The 18,796-nt window shown below is 50.5% G+C and overlaps 1 protein-coding gene across 1 annotated transcript in view; it reads right to left on the bottom strand.

Annotated features, from left to right (window-relative positions):
- KIAA1755 overlaps positions 1–18,796 on the bottom strand; it is a 42,917-nt gene that overhangs the window by 9,086 nt on the left and 15,035 nt on the right. Inside the window, exons 3-10 of the mRNA XM_082644629.1 lie at positions 17,353–18,691; positions 16,668–16,865; positions 8,635–8,758; positions 6,004–6,097; positions 5,020–5,106; positions 3,553–3,669; positions 1,735–1,833; positions 744–892 (exon numbers count right to left, since the gene is read on the bottom strand). Coding sequence (XP_082500755.1) covers positions 744–892; positions 1,735–1,833; positions 3,553–3,669; positions 5,020–5,106; positions 6,004–6,097; positions 8,635–8,758; positions 16,668–16,865; positions 17,353–18,691 — 2,207 coding nt within the window. The remainder of the gene's footprint in view (positions 1–743; positions 893–1,734; positions 1,834–3,552; positions 3,670–5,019; positions 5,107–6,003; positions 6,098–8,634; positions 8,759–16,667; positions 16,866–17,352; positions 18,692–18,796) is intronic.

Here is an 18,796-nt window from a genome sequence, read left to right as displayed (position 1 = left end):
TCGTGGGTGGGAATTAACCACATTAATATTCTTAAAGCTCTCAGAACAATGCTGTGTTCATACTAAGTGCTATTGGGAGGAGGAGGTTAAATAAATTAAATGTTCTTGGATTATGCAAACTTTGTAATTGTGTTCGTTCTAACAGAGATAAAATATATACAACTACCGGCTGATTTAATGACTGATTTGCACCTCTCCTCCACCCCACTCCTAAATTTAAGAAAATTGGTTCTTTCTAGGAATGCGTATTTCTTGCTCTGTGGTTCTGTGACCCTGGCACAGCACGAGGTTCCCCTGGCCCCTGCCACGAAGGGTAGGGCAGTGCAGGGGTTAGCGCTCAGCTGGTCTGGCTGTTACTTCCCTTTGCTTAGCCTCAGGTATTTATCAGCCAAATAGGAGGATATGAGCCTCACATGGTCTTTTGAGGAATAAGAGGTGGGCTCTTAAAGGGGCTCAGCCCAGTGTCTGGGTCAGAGAGCGTCCTTGGTCCATGACAGTGACCAGAAATGGGGGAGCTGTCCTCTGATGCCTGGGCCGAGGAGGGGCAGCAGAGAAGGGACTTGCTAAGGTATAGGCTGGGGGCCCGTGATCAGGCCTCAGCCCAGGATATGGGCCCGGCAAACACCCCATCCTGGGCATCTTCAGAGCCCACCCTATGTGTCCCCTCAGCGAAGTGACCCCAGCCCCGAGTCCCAGCCTGGGGAACAGGATGGGGCGGGGAAGGAAAAGCCTGGTGTCCGTACCTGACGTCCGGGTTGAAGTTCAGCCTGCTGCCTTCCTGTCGCAGCCTGGCCAGGGTGGCTCCGCCTTCCCGCTGGAGGCCCAACAGGCCTGGGTCCCTCAGCACAGCCTCCATCAGCTCCTTGGACTTGCTCAGACACCTGGAGGCCTCCTGCCAGGGTAGGGAGGTAGTCTGAGGCTCAATCCCCACTTTCCTTCTATAACCTTCCAGGGCTCCCCACACTCCAATCACGCCTGACTCCCCCAGTTTGGCGTTCAAGGTTCTACAGAAAGTCTCTCCTTTCTATCTCTAAAACATCTCCGCAAGTCGAGCGTCCTCTCATCACCGTGGCAACCTCACTGGTCCAAGCACCTTCATCTCTTGCTGGGATGCCCATCCCAGCCTCTTCACTGATATCTCTGAGGCACTCTGGCTCCCCCTGCAGTCTGTTCTCTGAATGACAACTGCATGGATCTCAAAGTGCCAATCTGATCATCCCAGTGCTGCTACTTAGAACTCTCCAGCGGTGTCTCTGCCCATTTAGAATCAAATCCCAACCCAACTCCTCCCTGATACAGCCCCGTGGATCCAGAAGATCCTCTCGTTCTATCCTCCCCTCCACCACTCTGTTCCACACTGGCCTCCTTGCTCTTCCTGAACAGACCAAGCACAGACCAAGTCCCATGGCTCCGTCTCATCCTTCAAGGCTCAACTTCTATACCCTCCTTCCCCATTTTTCTCAATCTTACTTTCACAGCATTCAGCATCACTTGTAATGACATGTCCATTTCTGTTTATTTTTTAAATTATGACCTCTCGCACTGTACCATGAGCCCCATGAGGGCAGGGACAAGTCGATTTGCCCCAGGCTGGGTCTCCAGGCCGTGACACATGGTGACTGTCCACTAAATATCGGTTGAATGAATGAATGAAAACAGAGCCCCTTCACTGAGCCCTTGGTTCATGAAATAAGGGATGTGGTGTGGTTTCCCCACCTCAGGCTCTTGTCTCACCTGCACCCCTCCAGGGGGGTCACCCTTCTCAAACTCCTTGATGGAAGCCTTTAGCAGCGAGGAGGCCTGGCGGAGGTCAGCAAGGAAAGGGTCCAGCTTCTGCAGGAAAGGAGGCAAGAGTGGGGATGTGAGCCTGGGCTGGTGAAGAGCGTGCCTCGCCCCTCCTCCCACCAGGAGGACACGCGGCGTGGTGGTTCTCAAACTTTAGCTGCATCAGAATCACCTGGAAAGTCAGTTAAAAAGCAGGCTGCTGAGCCTTCCTCCTGAGTTTCTGGTTTAGTTTCTCTGGGGTGGGTCCTGAGAGTGTGCATTTCTAACAGGTTCCCAGGTGACGCTGATGCTGCTGGTCCAGGGACCACAGTTTGAGAACCACTCATGCTGGGAATGAGAGAGAAAAAGAGAGAAGACAGGCCTGACCTACTCCCAGGCCTGTGGGAGAGGGAGTGGTAGGAGGGGGTGAGAGGGCAGGGGTAGAGGACATCCTCTCCAGGTCCCACTTCAGCCCAGCTCCACCACTTACTAGCTCTGAGGCCTTGGGCAAGTTTCTTAACCTCTCTGTGCCTCTACTTCCTCTTCTGCAAAATGGGACCATTTCCCCATTTCCTCCCTTAGAGGCTTGTGGGAGGACTAAATGGGTTTATTTGTGTCAGGCACTTAGAATAGCACCGATACTCATCCTCATTATCAGTTTTATATGCTGGCTCTATAGGTAAGATTTCATTTAAAGGGAAGGTTTTAAAGCAAAAATATAGTTCAAAAGCCCCTGGATTCATTGGAGGCCTCTGGAGAGGGGAACTGGGGCCCTGTGGGACAAATAGGAAAAGAGATTTTTTCAGTATATACCCTTTTGTACCATTTGAATTTTGAACACAGGGTCTATTCAAAAATAGACCCAATCTTAAAAAGAAGAGCACCGGGCCGAAAGCAAATAAGCAAACAGCCACGTTAGACTATAGACCAGTGCTTCTGCGTGGGTGATGCCTTCGTACCCCAGGGGACATCTGGCAATGTCTGGAGACACTTTGGGTTGTCATAATTTGGAGGATGCTATTGTCAGAGTGGGTAGGGGCCAAGGACGGTGCTAGTCACATGACAGTGTGCCAGCAGCTCCTCCAGAAAAGAATTATCTGACCCCAAATGTGAATAGTGCTGAGGTCGAGCTGCCCTGGTCTAGAGAAAGCCCTGGGCGGGCAACTATGGGCACTGGTCCTGCTGCGGTTTAAGCCCATAAGCTCCTGTGTGTGGCTGTGGAAGTTGTGCTCATCCTATGCATCCTCATGTGTTAAATTGGGCATGAGGTGCCCCCCTCGCAGGGTTGCGGTGAAGAAGGATTGAGGTCACACAGGAAAGGAGCCCAGCCCTGGAAGTTTCCTTACTTCCTCCCTCTTATAGGAGGGAGCACATCTGCCTCCCTCACCAGACCCCAAGCTCCCCGAGTTTTGTGTGTCCACAAAGCAGATGTCTGTAAATGTATTTGCAGTTAACACTAACATCACTCTTAGCACGTGCCAGACACTCTTCTAAGATCTTTACACACAGTAACTCAAGCCTCCCATAAGCCCCATTTCGTCATTGAGGAGGAGGGCTCTGAGAAGGTGTATAACTTACCCAAGGTCACACAGCAGAGCTGGGATTGAAACCCAGGCCTTCTGGCCCCAGAGCTTGAGCTCTTAGTCACTCCACTCTGCACCCTCATTATAAACACTTGTTGAATGACTGTCTTTGAACCTGATAAGTTCAGTGGATCCATGGGGCAGGATGGTGAAGGGAGAAACAGAAGGGGTGAGGGTGTGGGGTGAAGGCTGTGATGGTAGACACCTGGAAGAATTGCACCCATTCACCGTGGCAGTAGGGGAAGGGGCCTTCCAGGGCCACGGGCAGCTGGCTGGGGTCCACGTGGTGGCTGAGGGCCTTCAGTGAGGTCAGCACCTCTACCTGCAGACAAAGAAGCGAGTCAGAAGGACCAGGGGACTCAGTGTAGAGACAGGTGCTTGAGAAGGTCCTGCCCAGACCCACGCCCCAGCACCACTCCACTTCCCATGGGTAAGGCTGGCCCTGGCTTTAAGAGCTGCTTTCTGGGCAAGGGATCTTCTCTGGAAACTCTGACAAATCAAAATTGAGAACCAGACCCTGGGTAAGGAATGGCAAATAAACAGCATTCGTGCTGCCACTCTCCTAGCCTGTGCCCGAGGCAGACATTAATCAATCACGGAACCCCTTCCTTCTGAGCTGGGCTCTTTCCCAGCACAGTTGTCCAGGCAATCAAACAAACCGACTGAAGCTGGCCCATGTCATGTAACTTCTTTGTAATCATTGTACTGTTCTCTGGAGACCCATCAAGGTACTATCTTCTTGGGGTTGTTGAGAAAGGTCACCAAATCCTAACAGTATCCCCTAAGATATGGAGCAGGGACTAGGTGACCGCATCTCCCAGGCAGTGATACTTGAGGCTATGCTATGAATGGCTCCAGATACCTAAGCTTGGCATGGGGAGAATTCTGTGGCGTTTTGGAGCCCATTTTTCATGCCTGGTATTTAAAGTGTGGTCCACGGACCAGGAGCACCAGCATGACTTAAGAGCACATTAGAAGGCAGAATCCCAGCTCCCATCCAGAACTACTTAATCAGAACCTGCACTCTGACAATCCCCAAGAAATTCATAGGCACCTAAAAGCTTGAAAAGTACATCTCTAGTTTACAATGTGCCTCTTTGCTAACCAGGAGGTAGAAGGAGACCTTTAAAATCATTTCCTGAAACAGGGCAGAGGGCAGGGTGCCCACGCTCGTGACTGTGGTACATGGCACTGAGTAAAGGGACCTGCAGTGCTCTTTCCCGTGAAGTCCCGAATCAACTTAGCATCTAAGTTGGAGATGCTGAGAGAAACTAGGGAGAGAGATACGGGAAGGGCCAGGTGAGGTGTGGAAACAGCCCCTGTAGCTTGCTGTGTGGCCTTGGACCTCAGTTTCCCCATCTGAGAAGAAGGGGGGAGGGGTTGACAAGACGAAGCTTTCAAGTGGGTTTCGTGCTGTGCGCAGCTCTCAATCACGTGGTCGTGCCCACCGGCAGCTGCTAGGGTTGCCAGGGAGAAATAATTCTGGGGCTGATTTGGCAATGCTTGCCATGGGGGCTGGGCAGAAGAGTTGTAGCATCCTGGACTCGTATCTAATGGACCTACCCTTGATTATTTCAGGGCCTCTCCTAGCTTGTGAATTCTGCCATTCTTCACCCCAGCTCAGCTCCAGCCCACCTCCCCTCCGCCTCAGCCGATGCTGCCTTCCCCTCACCTGGATGTCAGATAATGCCTCCAGCTGGAGAGCGGCCTCCTGCTCCCCCAGGAAGAGCAGGGCACGGATGGAGGTTGGGACCAGAGCCTGTCAGAGAGAATCATTTCAGAGCTGATCTGCCTAGGCTTTCACTGAGCCTCCCGGCTAAGATGTAGGCAAATGGGCCACAGGGATGGGGTGAGGGTTCCCCATGGCTGGGACCCTTATGTGGTATGGAGGGCTCGGATCCTTATTTGGAGGGTGAGTCAAATGACTTATTGGGAGTCATTGGAAGTCAAGAGAACAGCAGGTCCAAGCTGGACTGCAAACTTCCCAGGTGCCCCACCCACTCTGGGTCTCAGTTTCCTCATCTGTAAAGGGAGAAGGAAGAGGAAGAGGGGGTGGAGGTCATGAGATGAGCATATGCCCAACTTCCATTTATGCTGCTGCCCATACTGGTGAGTTAGCAATCTCTTCCCTCCCCCATTCTCAGTTCATGAGCTAAGCCTAAGCCAATCAGTATGTCGCATTCCCCTGACACAGAGATTGGCTGATGGACGGACAGCTGAACGAACCTGGGCTAAGGAGACACAAAGAAACTTTTGCTGAGACTTCTGGGAAAAGAATCACTCTTTCCTACTGGACTTAAATGAAAGCCCATATGAAGTTAGAGCTGCAGGGAACCACACTGCCACCAAGAGGGGGACCTGGCTGAGAATGGGGCCAGAAATAGGGAGATAGAAACCCGATCTTGGTGGCAATATTTGAGCCCCTGAATCAAGCCATACTTGAAGTTGGATTTAACTCCCAGACAATCGAGTCAGATAAACCAATGAATGACCTTTGTCTTTAAGCGTGGCTGGGCTGGGGTTTCTGTTATGTGCAGCTAAGACTCCCTAGCTGGGCTCCTGGTCCCAGCTCTGAGCCCCTCAGGATCTGTGAATATCCTAAGGCCCCCGGTGCTCGCAAGACTTGCGAGGCTGAAGCTGTCCACCTCCCACTCACCTGGGTGGCCTGCAAGGCACTGACCAGACCAGGATGTGGGGGCTGTTTCCTGGCATCAATCACGACCGCCAGCCCCTTGGTTTTATCTTCAGGCCTGTGGGTGGTAAACAGAATTGACAGTCTTGCTGGATGAACTAGGGCCCTCGAGGGGGAAGGACCTGGTGGAAGGTGAGGGAAACTGGCTGCTAGAAGCCTGGATTTACTGGTGAACTTTTCATCCCATGGGACTAAGTTCCAGTGTCTCCCTGTGCCTCTGACACACACCACTTCCAGGAAGCCCTCCATGATTCTTCTCCAGGCAGAGTCCGTTATTCCCTCTTCGGTGCTCCCACAGTACCTCACACAGCTCTCTCTTACACCCTAATAATCATGAACTATAAGCTACTATCCCAGTTGCAGTAGGAGTCACCTAACCTTCATCCACCCTTTTTGTGTGGGCAGAAGGTTCACTTTGTTCAAGAATTCAATTCCCTCCATATAATCACGTCCCCCCTCTGCCAGGGGCTGGTTTCTGATTGGTTGAGGCCCACAGTAGACCCAATTCCCCTGGCCAATGATTGGTTTAGATAGGGAACATGTGACATTTTCTGGCCAATGAGATGTTAGGGGATGTTTGCTGGGGGCTTTTGGGAAAGATACCCTCTCCTTTAAAAAGTTCTTACAAAGAGATATAAGGCAGAGACATAGACTGATACATTTCCTTAGTAGGTAAGACATTTTGAATTGGAATTTGTTACTTGCAGCCAAAACACCCTCATGGGTTCACAGTGCACTTTTCAGTGATTACCTTAGGATTTTCCAAAGTGGCCCAATTGCAGGACTTGTTAAAATACCAATTCCTCACCCCCACTCCCGCTCCACCCTCCAAGAAATCTGTCTAGCAGGCTGGGGGGGGGGGGGAGCCAGGGAGTCTATGCTTCCAAGTGCCCTGACCATTCAGCCAAATTGGGAAAATAACCCCCAACCGCCTTCAAGCCTTACAACCACCCAGTTCATAGACGAAACCAGAGGTGGCCAGTGGAGGGGTGGAGCTATGGCAGTCACCCAGGCACGCTGTTTCACCTGTCTGGGAGGATAATAATCGTGCGGGCTTCAGGGGTCTGTGCTGAGGGCTGATGGATTCATTACTGTAAAGTACTCAGGGACTGCGCAGAGTAACAGGCATGTCAATGTCTGCTGTCATCACTATCCTAGGGGGGGAAACTGAGGTACACGGCGGTGCCATAGCAGACAGTGAGAGGAGGCTCTCGGAGGTGAGGCCAGGGCTCTGACTTCGTGCCCCACACCTCACCTGCCTCTCGCTATGCCCATGCTGGGAGAGAGGTTTATTTCTCCACCTGCCTCCACTACCAGCCTGGATACCCCTAGAGGTCAAGGCCCAATATAGGAGTATCTGGGTCCCTAGCATGGCCCAGCATGAAGCCTGGCCCAGGGCAGGTGCCCAGCAATGGAGTGGAGAAGCCAGCCCAGCATATGAGAACCCCATGCATAGTTCACACTGCACCTCACCCCCACCTCTTGTGACCATGCTTGGTCCTCAGAGCCCACTTAGTCATCCCCCTTTTTCAGGGAAGCCTCAGAGAGGGGAGGTTACCACCTACAGGTAACACAGCAGGTTGGTGGGATTCCAGCATTCTGTCTACCATGACACTTAACACAGAATGGGGGTGTCCATCTCCTCCTCAGACCAGAAAAGCCACTCCACTTTGGACAAGAAGAAAAATCTCAGTGGCCAGCAGGTGGTGGTGATGGCTCCTGTGGGGTGGAGAAGGTTCCAAAGGGTTCCATCTGTCCCTCCACCCCCTACCCCAGCAGCAGAACCTCTAGGTTGGGATCTATAGCCACAGTCCCAAGCAAACACCACCGCTGAGACCACTCTGGCTGGGGGCTGGGACTCAGAGGAAAGATGGTGCTTCTTCCCCAGCCAGTCCAACATGAAGTCTGAATGGGGGTATGGAGGGAAGGGGAGGTGTTAGAAATCAGCCTGATCACTCATCACTCATTCATTCTTTTACTCTCTCACTTATTCATTCATTCATCCATTCACCTTTTCCTTCATTTGTTCAAAAAATATTTATAATTCATATGCCAACTCAATTATCACCTCCTCAGAGAAGCCTTCCCTGATTTCTCAATTGAAATTAGCTGCCCCCCACCCCCTTCTCACTCTACAACAGTGGCTCTCAAAATGTGTCCTCAGCCCAGCAGCATCAGCATCACCAGGAACTTGTTAGAAATACATGTTCTCAGTCCTTATCCAGACTTAGTGAATCAGAAACTCTGGGGGTAGGGCCCAGCCATCTGTTTTTACAGACCTCTGGATGATACTGATGCCTGTTGAGTTTGAGAACCACTGATCTACAACATCCCTGTTTTCTTCACCACATTAACACCCCTGAGAGCTGCTTGTCCATGTCTGTTTCTTGCACACCATCCACCTCCCCTGCCAGCCTGTGAACGCCCTGATGGCAGGGACCAAGTCTGTCCTGCTTTCCCCCCAGCATCTGGCTCAGGACCAGCTCTGGAAACAGATGACTGGACTGAAGGATCTCTCCATCTGCTACCTGGTGCTGGGCTCTGGACTGAGAGGTCAAGGGGGGATGGGGTGGTCAGGCTAGCCCAGCCCCTTACCTGGGGATGGTGCACAGGTAGGAGAACAGCTTGGTGACCTCTGAGGCCGTGCACCATGGTGCCTCCCAGGGCCCCTTGGTGGTTGACACCAGAAGCAGGGGCCGCCCTGCCCTGTCTCGACCTCCTATAGGAGAAAGCACACACATTGAGAATTTTGGTGGAGCCCCCTCTATGGGAACCTGCTCTGTGGCCTCCAAGCCTCTGCCTGCACCGGTCCCTCTGCCTGGAATACCCTTTCTCTCCTCCCCCTGTGAACTCTGAACTCTTATTCATCCCTCAAGACCCAGCTCAAAAGCCACTTCCTCAGAAAAGTCACCCCTGAAACACTCCTCCATGCAGAGGCAGGCTTACCCTCCTCTGGTCACCCTCTGTACTGGGCAACCTGGGAAACGAAGCTCACGGAATGAGCTTTGGGGTCACACAGACATGGGTTTAAGTCCCAGCTTAAACCCATGTTTAAGGGACACACTGACTTGCTGTGTGTCCTTAGGCAAGTCAGTGTGTCTCTGAGTCTCAGTTTTGTCATCTGTTAAGTGGGGAGAATACAATACTGAACTTATGAAGGTATTTTGAAGACTAAATGAAACAGTTCCTGAGAAGCACTTGACACAGGGCAAGGGCCTAATAAACAGCAGCCGTTATAACAATCATCATTTCTGTCCTCAACTCAGCTCCCCTTGTGGTGAGTGCGCAGCCCATGGCTGCCAGCTCACTATTTATTCTTGCTGACTTCCAGCCACGAGTTCTCCACCGACTATTTCCTGTTCCAGGAATCAGGACAGGGTGCTCCGTGCTCCCCACAGGGGTCAAGAGTCTGAGTCCCAGGGGGTCAGCACAGCCTGTCTACGCTGTGGGGAAGGGAAAGTACAGGAGGAAAGAGTCCCAGGCCTCTGGAAATTGAGCCTGTCCTGCACCCTGGGCTCGGAGCCCTGCCCCCCAGAATCACCTCACTCAAGGCCACCCTGCAATGAGCAAGACCTACTGCATGCAGGTACAACCCTCCGCAGTGTATAAGTGTGTGAGACCCTTTGTAGCTCATGAAGCCTTGGACAAACTTAATCACCTTCACAAGTGCTGCCTTACACAGGGGTGCAACCATCTAGAGCATTCTTTCTTTCACATATGTTTGAAAATTTTAAAATTTAAAAAACTACATTTGTATATACATTTTATGCAAAAATATATACATTAATATATACATTTGTATATACACACAAATATATATATTTGTACATATATGTGCATATATATGTATATATATTTTTTTATATCCTCTTGATATCATGGGTTTGACTTTTCCTAATATTCATTTATACTAAATTCCAAAAGGAAAACATTTTGTTGGGGACAATATGGGAAATTTGAATATGAGCTGGGTATTGAGTAGTATTAGGAATTATTTTTAATTTTTTTAGGTGTGGTTATTAGGGAGAATGTCTTTGTAGTTAAGAGATGTGCATTAAAATATTTACAGGTAAAATATGAAGATCTGTAATTTACTTTAAAATACTTCAAGAAAAAAAAAGACGAAACATGCCAAAATGTTAAGATTTATTAAATCTGAGTAATGGGTATGTGGGTTTTCATTAGTCTATAGTCTCTACTTTTCTCTATGCTTGAAATTATTCATAAGAGAAAGTTTTTAAAAAGTGAAATAATTAAACCATGAAAAAAATTACATAACTTGCAAAGTTAGAGATGTTTGTACATATCCCTCTGAAATCCTCTCAGAGCCATCGGGTCCCTCAGGTCAGGAAATGCTACATTATGTCCCTGGGCCCATTTTATTGATGAGGAGACTGAGGCCTGGAGAGAGGAAGCAGCTTCCCCGTCTGCCACAGTACCCAACTTGCCAGTTAAGGTGGGGGTCATGCCTGATTCAGCCCTTGACCCTGGACCACACCGAGAGATGAGCTTTTGTCTGCTGTATTGGAGCTCAATCACAGCTCCAGTGGTGCTACTCCCCTGCTCTAGAACCTTCCATGGCTCCTCATGGCCTCATGCAGAAAGCACAAATTTCTCAACCCGGTGGCACCTAAGTCTCCCCAGGATCTGCACACTCTTCCAGCCTCATTTAATATACTTTGGGTTATGACCTGAATTGTGTCCTCTCCCCCCAAATTCATATGTCGAAGTCTTAACCCCCTAATACCTCAAAATGTGACTGCATTTGGAGATAAGGTCTTTAAAGGGGTGATTATGTTAAAATGAAGCCATTAGGGTGGGCCCTAATCTAATATGACGGGTGTCCTTATACGAAGAGGAAATTTGGACACAGACACACAGTGGGAAGACCATGTGAGGACACAGGGAGAAGACGGCCATCTACAAGCCAAGGAGAGAGGCTCAGAAGAAACCAGCCCTGCCAACACCTTGATCTTGGACCTCCAGCCTCCAGAACTGTGAGAAAATAAATTCCTGTTGTTGAAGCCCCCCAGTCTATGACACTTTGTTAGGGCGGCTCTAGCAGACTAATACACTATGTCTCTCCTTGTCACCAATGGCCCAGCTGGAATGGGTCATCTGTCACTGCGTAAATTAGCCTGACCCCTTCCCACCTCCCCACCTTTGTTCACACTGTTCCTTCCGCCAGAGGTTCCCTTCCCTGTCCCCTCTCCATCTGGTGAAACTCTCCTCAGCTTTCAAAGTCCAGCTGAGATGCCACCTCCTCCAGGAAGACATCCTCCCTGCCCTCTAGAGAGACCTTTCTCCCACCCCAGGTTCCCCCAGCAAACCTAGGCCTCTTTTAGATCCTGCAAGACTGAGGGCTCCTTAAGGGTGTTCACTGGCTCAAACTCTTTATATCCCAGTGCTCAGCACAGGACGGGAGCCAATAATCAATGTCAGGAATTGACCAATGAATAAATGGTCAGAGTAGGGCCTCTCAAACTTTGGTGTGCTAGGGATCTTGCTACAATGCACACCGTGGTCCAGCAAGCCTGAGATTCTTCATCTCTCTCTAGCTCCACGTGATGCTGATGTATCTGGTCCCCAGACCACACTTTGAGTAGCAAAGGGTTCAAGCACTCAGGACATTCCATGCTGGGACACAGTGACCAGTTCAAGTGTCTGGTCCCCCCGCCAAGCTCTGCCTGGCACAGGGCTCTGCACACAGCCAGGGCCGGCTGAGCATGCAGATGCTGGCTGAGTGCACTGGAGTGATGGACAGCTGTCCACCTGATCTGCTTTCACCTGGAAGGCCCCTTTGCCCCAGATGCTGCCCTGTCTGACAGCTGGTGCCAGGAATACCATCGTTAGCATCTCAGAGCCTGGCTGGAAGCTGCGCTGTTCACATTGGGTTATGATCTCAGGAAGAAATGGAGACAGCAGGTTGGGAGGTGGTGGGTGGTGTTACCCAAAGGCACTGAAAAACTTATTGTACCTTCTGAAGCACTCACTCCAAGTCTTGGTGGGGGGGATGTTAGTAATTTAACTGGCAAGCAATTTAAAGCATTTTAAAAATATTGAAATATACATTTTTATATGAAAGTGTAAATATAATTCTTAATTATAAGAATTATAATAATGTATAGAAATTTTAAAGACAAAGATTTTAAAGATATGTACAGAGCAACTGAAAGCTCAGGGTGAGGTCTCAACCCCTGGGACCCTGTTCCCTCTCTTCTGCATCAGGGGCTTTTTGTGAAAAGCCCTCTCCAGAGGCTCTGTGCCTGTGGTTGGCAGACTCATGGCTCCAAAGATGTCCATTCTGGAATCCCCAGAGCCTGTGGATGTGCTAGCTTACCTGGCAAAGGGACTTCACAGATGTCACTAAGGTAGGACCTTGAGATGGGGAGATAATCTAGGCCTAGATTATCTAAGGGGGCCCAATCTAATCACATGATCCTTAAAAGTAGAGACCCTTTCCTGGCTTCAGCCCGTCAGAGAAAGATATCAAGACAGATGAAGTGTCAGAGGGATGTGCTGTTGCTAGATGTGAAGGTGAAGGAAGGGACCACAAGCCAAGGAAGGTAGGCAACTTCTAAAAGCTGGAAAAGACAAGGTATGTATTCTCCCCTAGAGCGTCCAGAAAAGAACACAGTCCACTGACACCTTGATCTCAGCCCAGCGAGATCTGGGCTTTCTAACCTATAGAACTGTAAGATATTACATTTATGTTTTTTAAAGCCACTGAGTTTCTGGTAATTTGCTATGACCACAATTGGAAAGGAATATGTAACTCCCATCCTCAGAATGGGAGCAGTCATTCACACCTTAGTGTTGATTAGTCTCTTTCCTGAGAACAGATCTTTGTGGAAAGTTTGGAGCTGAAGGGACCTGAGGAGAAGAAAGGAGGCAAGGAGGTGAGGGAAAGATCCTAATAGGGAGCCTGGGATGCCTGCTTCACACAGGCCTGGAGCAGATCTTGATCCTGGAGCACAGACTTTGGGGACTGTTTCCGCTACAAGGAAACTCCAATGGAAGCAAAGAGACCAGTGAGGATACTACTGTAATAGGCAAGCAACTATGCTGGTTTGGCCCTGGGTGGTGTGAAGTCATCAAATTCTGTATATAATTTGACGGAAGAGTTGACAGAACTTGCTAACAAATTGGATGTAGGGTGTAAGAGAAAGTCCTCCAGGACCTAGTGTTCTAGGAAAGACAAGAAGGCTGGGAAGGGTGCAGGGGGGTGTGAAATCAGGAGTCCATCTTTGGTCATGTTAAGTTAGAGATGCCTGTTAGACATCTATGTAGAAACATCAAGTACACAGATGGATGGATGAGTATGGAGTTCATGGGCAGAGTCCAGGCTGGAAAAATAAATGTGGGGGTTATCAGTGTAGAGACAACATTTAAAACAAATTCACCAGTGAGATGGGATGAGATCGCCAAGGAAGTGAGTCTAGGGGGGAGAGGAGAAGGGGTCCAAGGACTGAGCTTTGGGGAGCCTCCAAGGTTTCCAGGTTGAGACATGAGGAGGAGGCAGCAAAGGAGGCTGAGCAAGTGTGGCCAGTGAAATAGGAAGAAACCCAGGTGAGAGTAAAGACTGAAAGACAAGTTGAGAAGGGCTTTCAGTAAGGAGGGAGCAGTCATCTGTGTCAAATGCTGCTGATGCGTCAAGGATGATGAGGACTGAGAATTGATGATTGGATCTAGAAACATGGAAGTCATTGGTGACCTTGAAAAGACCTGCTCCAATGTCAAGGTGGAGGAAATACTCTGATTAGAGTGAGTTGATGAGAGAATAAGAGGAGAGGAAGTACTGAGATACGGAGCACAGACAACTCCTATGTGGGGTTTTGATGTAAAAGAAAGATGAGAATAGGGGCCCAGAATGGGTCATTCCAAGCTGGGCACGCTCTTATGCTGATGGAAATGGTCCAATGGAGAGGAGGAAAGGTGATTATGTAGAGAAGAGAGGAGAATCTTGCCAGGGGGATGTCTTTGAGTAGGTGGGGAGGTGCAGTGCACCAGTGGAGGGATTGTTCCCTGTATCTGGAATAGAATGGTGAGGGGGTGGGTACCGATGCAGGTAGGTAGCTAAATGGGGTGGCAGGAGTTTGTGGGCTTTCCTTTTGATTGCTTCTACTTGTTCAGTGAAACAAGAAGGAAGGTCATCAGCTGAGAGTGAGGCTGAGGGAGATGGTGGTGAAGGTCAGAGGAGGGAGCAGGTGTGAAATCGTCATTCAGGAAGGACAGTGGGGGCACCTTTCAAGACTCTGGAAGAGTAACAGGATCCATGGGCACCAGTGGTACCCACTGGAGGCCAGTGATCAGGAATCAAATGGGCAACCAGTCGGTGTGGTTATGTGGATTTTCTGGCTTTGTTCAGCTGTAAAGGTGCAAGGGGGGAAAGCAGGCAGAGAGTTGGATTTAACTGAGATTGGGATTTCTCCAGGAAAGTACGAAGGCCAAAGAGAAAGGCAAGGGAGATGAGAGTGTTTAAAAGGAAGTGATCACATTGACGAGCCACAGAATGGAGGCTGGGAAGGAGGAAGTGGGGACATGATGGAGGGTGGGGAGGGACAGTGAAAAGGTGGTTGGATCAATGGGTTGAGAGTTCTGGGGGACAAAGGGGCTATTAAAATTGAGGTAATGTGTGGACTTCCCTGGTGGTGCAGTGGTTGAGAGTCCACCTGCCGATTCAGGGGACATGGGTTCGTGCCCTGGTCCGGGAAGATCCCACATGCCGTGGAGCGGCTGGGCCGGTGAGCCATGGCCGCTGAGCCTGCGCGTCCGGAGCCTGTGCTCCGCAACGGGAGAGGCCACAACAGTGAGAGGCCCGTGTACCGCAAAAAAAAAAAAAAAAAAAAAAAAAAAAAAAAAAAATTGAGGTAATGTGTGATCTGGGAAGAGAGACACTGTAATGAGGGAGGGAGCAGTGAGTTATGGGGGACGGCCATGGGAGGAGTAGCTGGGGTAATGAGGACAAGATCGCTGATGAAGAGGAGGCTGAGGAAGGGAATGGAAAGAACGTCCATGTGGAGAATGTTCATTCACTCCAGTATTTTCGAGCACCGACTATGTGCCAGGCACTGTTCGGGCACTTGGGACCCATCAGTATACGTTGCAAGCCAAACAAATTATAAGAGAGTAATTGTGGAAAGAGTGACAGCGAGTCAAGTCCAGTCTGCTTCCTCTCCTTCTCCTCTTACACACGGAGGAGCATGAGGCTCAGAGAGGGCAAGTGACTCTTCCAAGGTCACACGGGGAGCTAGGGGTAGAGCTGGAACTAGAATGAAGGTCTCCAGCCTCTAAGAACAGGGACTTGGATGTATAAAATCTGAGCTCTTGTAACATGACAGCCCTAAAAGGATCGTGAGATTCTGTGTACATTAACGTGGGAATAAACAGCATGCGCTTCAACAGTGAGGACCGAGAAGATGGCAGACAATGCTCCCCAGGAGCTTCAAAATGACAGAGCAATGTCCCCACAGACGTGTCCTGCAGAGATTTAGAAGTCTATGAAGTAAAACAGAATTGAAGAACAGTCAGTTCCCAGAAAGTGCAGTGGTTTCTCTTGCTGCCAGAACTTTGCACATGCTGTTCCCTCAGCTTGGAACACCATTCCCACCACTTTACATGGATAACACCTACTCATACCACAGGACTGAGCTTCACATTACTTTCTCCACCCCAAGCCTGGGCCAGGGGCCACATCTGTCCTCCCACAGCCCCCTGTACTGCCCCACAGTCACAATTTTTTTACACTGTATTGTAATAACCTGTTGAATTTTCTCCACCACTAGAATATAGGCCTCCTGAGGGCAGGCTTGGTTCCCTGCTGAATCCTCAGTGCTAAGCCCAGGGCGTGGTACACAGTGGTACTCAATAAATATTCATTGCAAAGATGAATAAATATTAAACAGGAGTGATAATGCTCTCAGTATTGGATGATGTTAATGCCCAACCAGACCCCTTCATCAGGCCAGGGCACCCATCCCCCAGAGACTGTAATTATTGGCTGTAAATTGGCTTAGAGATGTCCCCTTGTCTGAAGAATTACCCTCGGCTGAACTGGATCATGGGCTCAACTGCATCCCCATCCCAGGATCAGGCTGCAGTTGATGACTGACAGATCCAGGGGTACCAAAGTCAGCCCCTGAACCTTAAGATGGAACTATCTCTGTGATGGAATTCATGCTCCAGGAGCCACCCCCCATCCCCCATCCCCCGCCCCGGGAAATCAGGCCACATCCAGGCTTAGCTCCTCCCTTGCCCTGCCCTGCTTCCCTTACCCCCTTCCCCTGGCAGCAACCCTCAGTAAAATAAATCACTTTTTCACGGATCCCTGTCTTAGGCTCTGCTTCTAGGGAACCTGACCTAAGACATCCACCTTGATGGCCTCGCTGAAAGTAAGGTGGAAGGATGGATGGATGGATGGATTGCTAGAAATTGCTTTAACCTCCTTCATTGGAAACATATGGAATCCGAGTCCCAGGGAGGCTTGATCCAGAACACAGGCCTCTAGGACTTTCCCTGCCTCCCCTATACCCACCCGCATCTGAGGGTACTCAGGGACCCCAGCCCCATTCCCCATCCCCACAGCTCTCTCCCCTCCACCTCCATTTGCCCCTACAATCCCTGAGGACCTGGCAGGCATGCTATCCTGGAATGGAAGATCTCCATGCTCAGAGCCCCAAACCTGGGCTCAGGCCCTGGGGGCTCCTCATTCAGAGTGGGTCCTTTTTCTGGAGGGCCTGCAGAAGCTTCTGGGAAGCCAGACTTTTCCTCGGTCAGTGGGTCTGAGTCAGCGTCTGGGCCAGATGTTTTGGTCTGAGTTGTTCCAGCTGGGGAAAAAAACAACAAAGAATGTTAAGCAGAAGATGGATTTTCCCAGGGAAAATGTTTTCTCTTTCACATTCTAATAGTAACAGCTTACAATACTGATCTCCTTCTATGGGGCAGGCATTGTGCTAAGCTCCTTACTTCTGGTGTGTCTTTGACCCTCAAAACAACTTGAGGAGGCAGACGAGATCCCCATTGTATAGACAGGGAGACCTGGACTTAGAGAGGTTACGTCCTTGATCAAGGTCACCCAGCCAGTGCGTGGCCAAGCTGGGGTGTAGACTCAGGCCATCTCAACACAATCACAGAACCTTGCCCAATTCCAGGCCCATGAGACCTCAAGCCTTTTGACATGCCACTCCATGCTCTAAATCCCTGAGACTGAGCCAGCCCAGGTGGGTCTCTGCCCCTGACAGCCTGTGCCACCTTGTCACCTGATCACATGCAGAGAGCAGTTCCCCTGTCCAGCTGAGTGAGTGGGCAACTTACCTTTCCCCAAGCACTTGTCTCGGTTGGGTTTGGGAGAGTAAAGTGAACACAAGACTTTCCAGGGCCTGTCATGCTGGAACGAGGCTTTCTCCTGAGTCACAGGGCCTTGCCTCTGCCACTTTAAGAAAGAGAATTTGAGCCCAGGAGTGGGGGAAGTGTTTTGACACGGCTTGGTCACAGGCTTGGGAAGTCTCCCATTTTCCTGTTGGGTCCTTTCTTCCATCTTGGTTGCAGGGGCTGGAGAAGCATGGGGGGAAGCTGGGCGCAGCTGGGCAGAGGATGCTTGTTTTGTTCCCAGATTGAACTGGACTATATTCTCGGAGTCTCCCAGAGGTGCCTGTGTCTTGGAGGGAGCTGGCTCTTCTGAGACACCTGGACCGAGGCCAGAGGCACAATGCAGTGGGTTTACAAGGATGCTGAGGTAGGGCTCTTGGGGCTGGTGTTCTGAGTCTTGGGTGGGAACTTTATGATTAACCTTTCTCCTCAAGTCCCAAACACAGGGTTTCTCCCCCAAACTTGCTGGCTTCTCACAAGTCCATTTTTCCAAAGAAGGCCCCCCATTGGCCCCTGAGAGAGGCAGTATCCTTTGAGAGAAAGGGATTTCCTTAGTTCCAGATAGCTCCTCCTGTGCCCCAGAAGGAAACCCACTGGATGTCTCCACCACCTTACTGGGAGACCCTCCTCGGTTCTCTTGGGAAAAGTCCAGGAGAGCCACATAATCTCCCTCCAAGTCCTGGCTGGCCACTTCGTCCATCCTGAAGCCCACCTCCCCAGGCCCAGCTTGCTCCACTTTGATGAGTCCTGGATACTTGTCCCCATGTGTCCTGCCCTTGCCCTTGGCCAAACTCTGGGCAAGTAGCACCTGGCTGCCTGGGGACCTGGCCTGGTGCAGCTCTTGGGGGCTGCTCAAATCCAGTGCCTCTAATTGAAGGGATCTCCAGGCTGGGGAGAGGACTTTTACTGCTTGGGGTCTGTCATCCACAAACTCTGGGCTGGTTATTTTGGTCCAGGGCACAGGGGCAATCCCGTCTTCTGAAGCTACCAGGCAGTTGTGTAGGGGACTGCCCTCAAAGTCACTGTTGATGGCCTCCAGCCAGGCTTGGGTGAAAAGTATAGGGTAGGATGACTCAGGAACAGGCTTCGTGTCCACTGTGTGGAGGTCCACAGAGAGGCACTTGATCATGATGCAGACAGACTGCTCCTCCCGGGGCTCAACTTGGAGGTAGAAGTCACCTTGGCGCAATAACAGGGGATTGAGGGATGCCAGGTGGACCACAACCTCATCCCGCAGGCACAGCGGCCAGCCTTCATGCAGGAAGAGGTGGTGTGAGTAGGGGGTCTACAGAGAGAAGGGGATAGCATCAGAGAATCTGGCCCTGAAAACCCTGCCCACGGGTTTGCTTCCTTCCCTCTCCCAGAAGGAACCCTGAACGGGTCGGGGACT

The sequence above is a fragment of the Mesoplodon mirus genome (genome assembly GCF_964341445.2).
Source record: "Mesoplodon mirus genome assembly, chromosome: 15".
NCBI lineage: Eukaryota > Metazoa > Chordata > Mammalia > Artiodactyla > Ziphiidae > Mesoplodon > Mesoplodon mirus.
The sequence above is the reverse complement of the archived record's forward strand: the minus strand, read 5'-3'. Positions and strand labels throughout refer to the sequence as shown.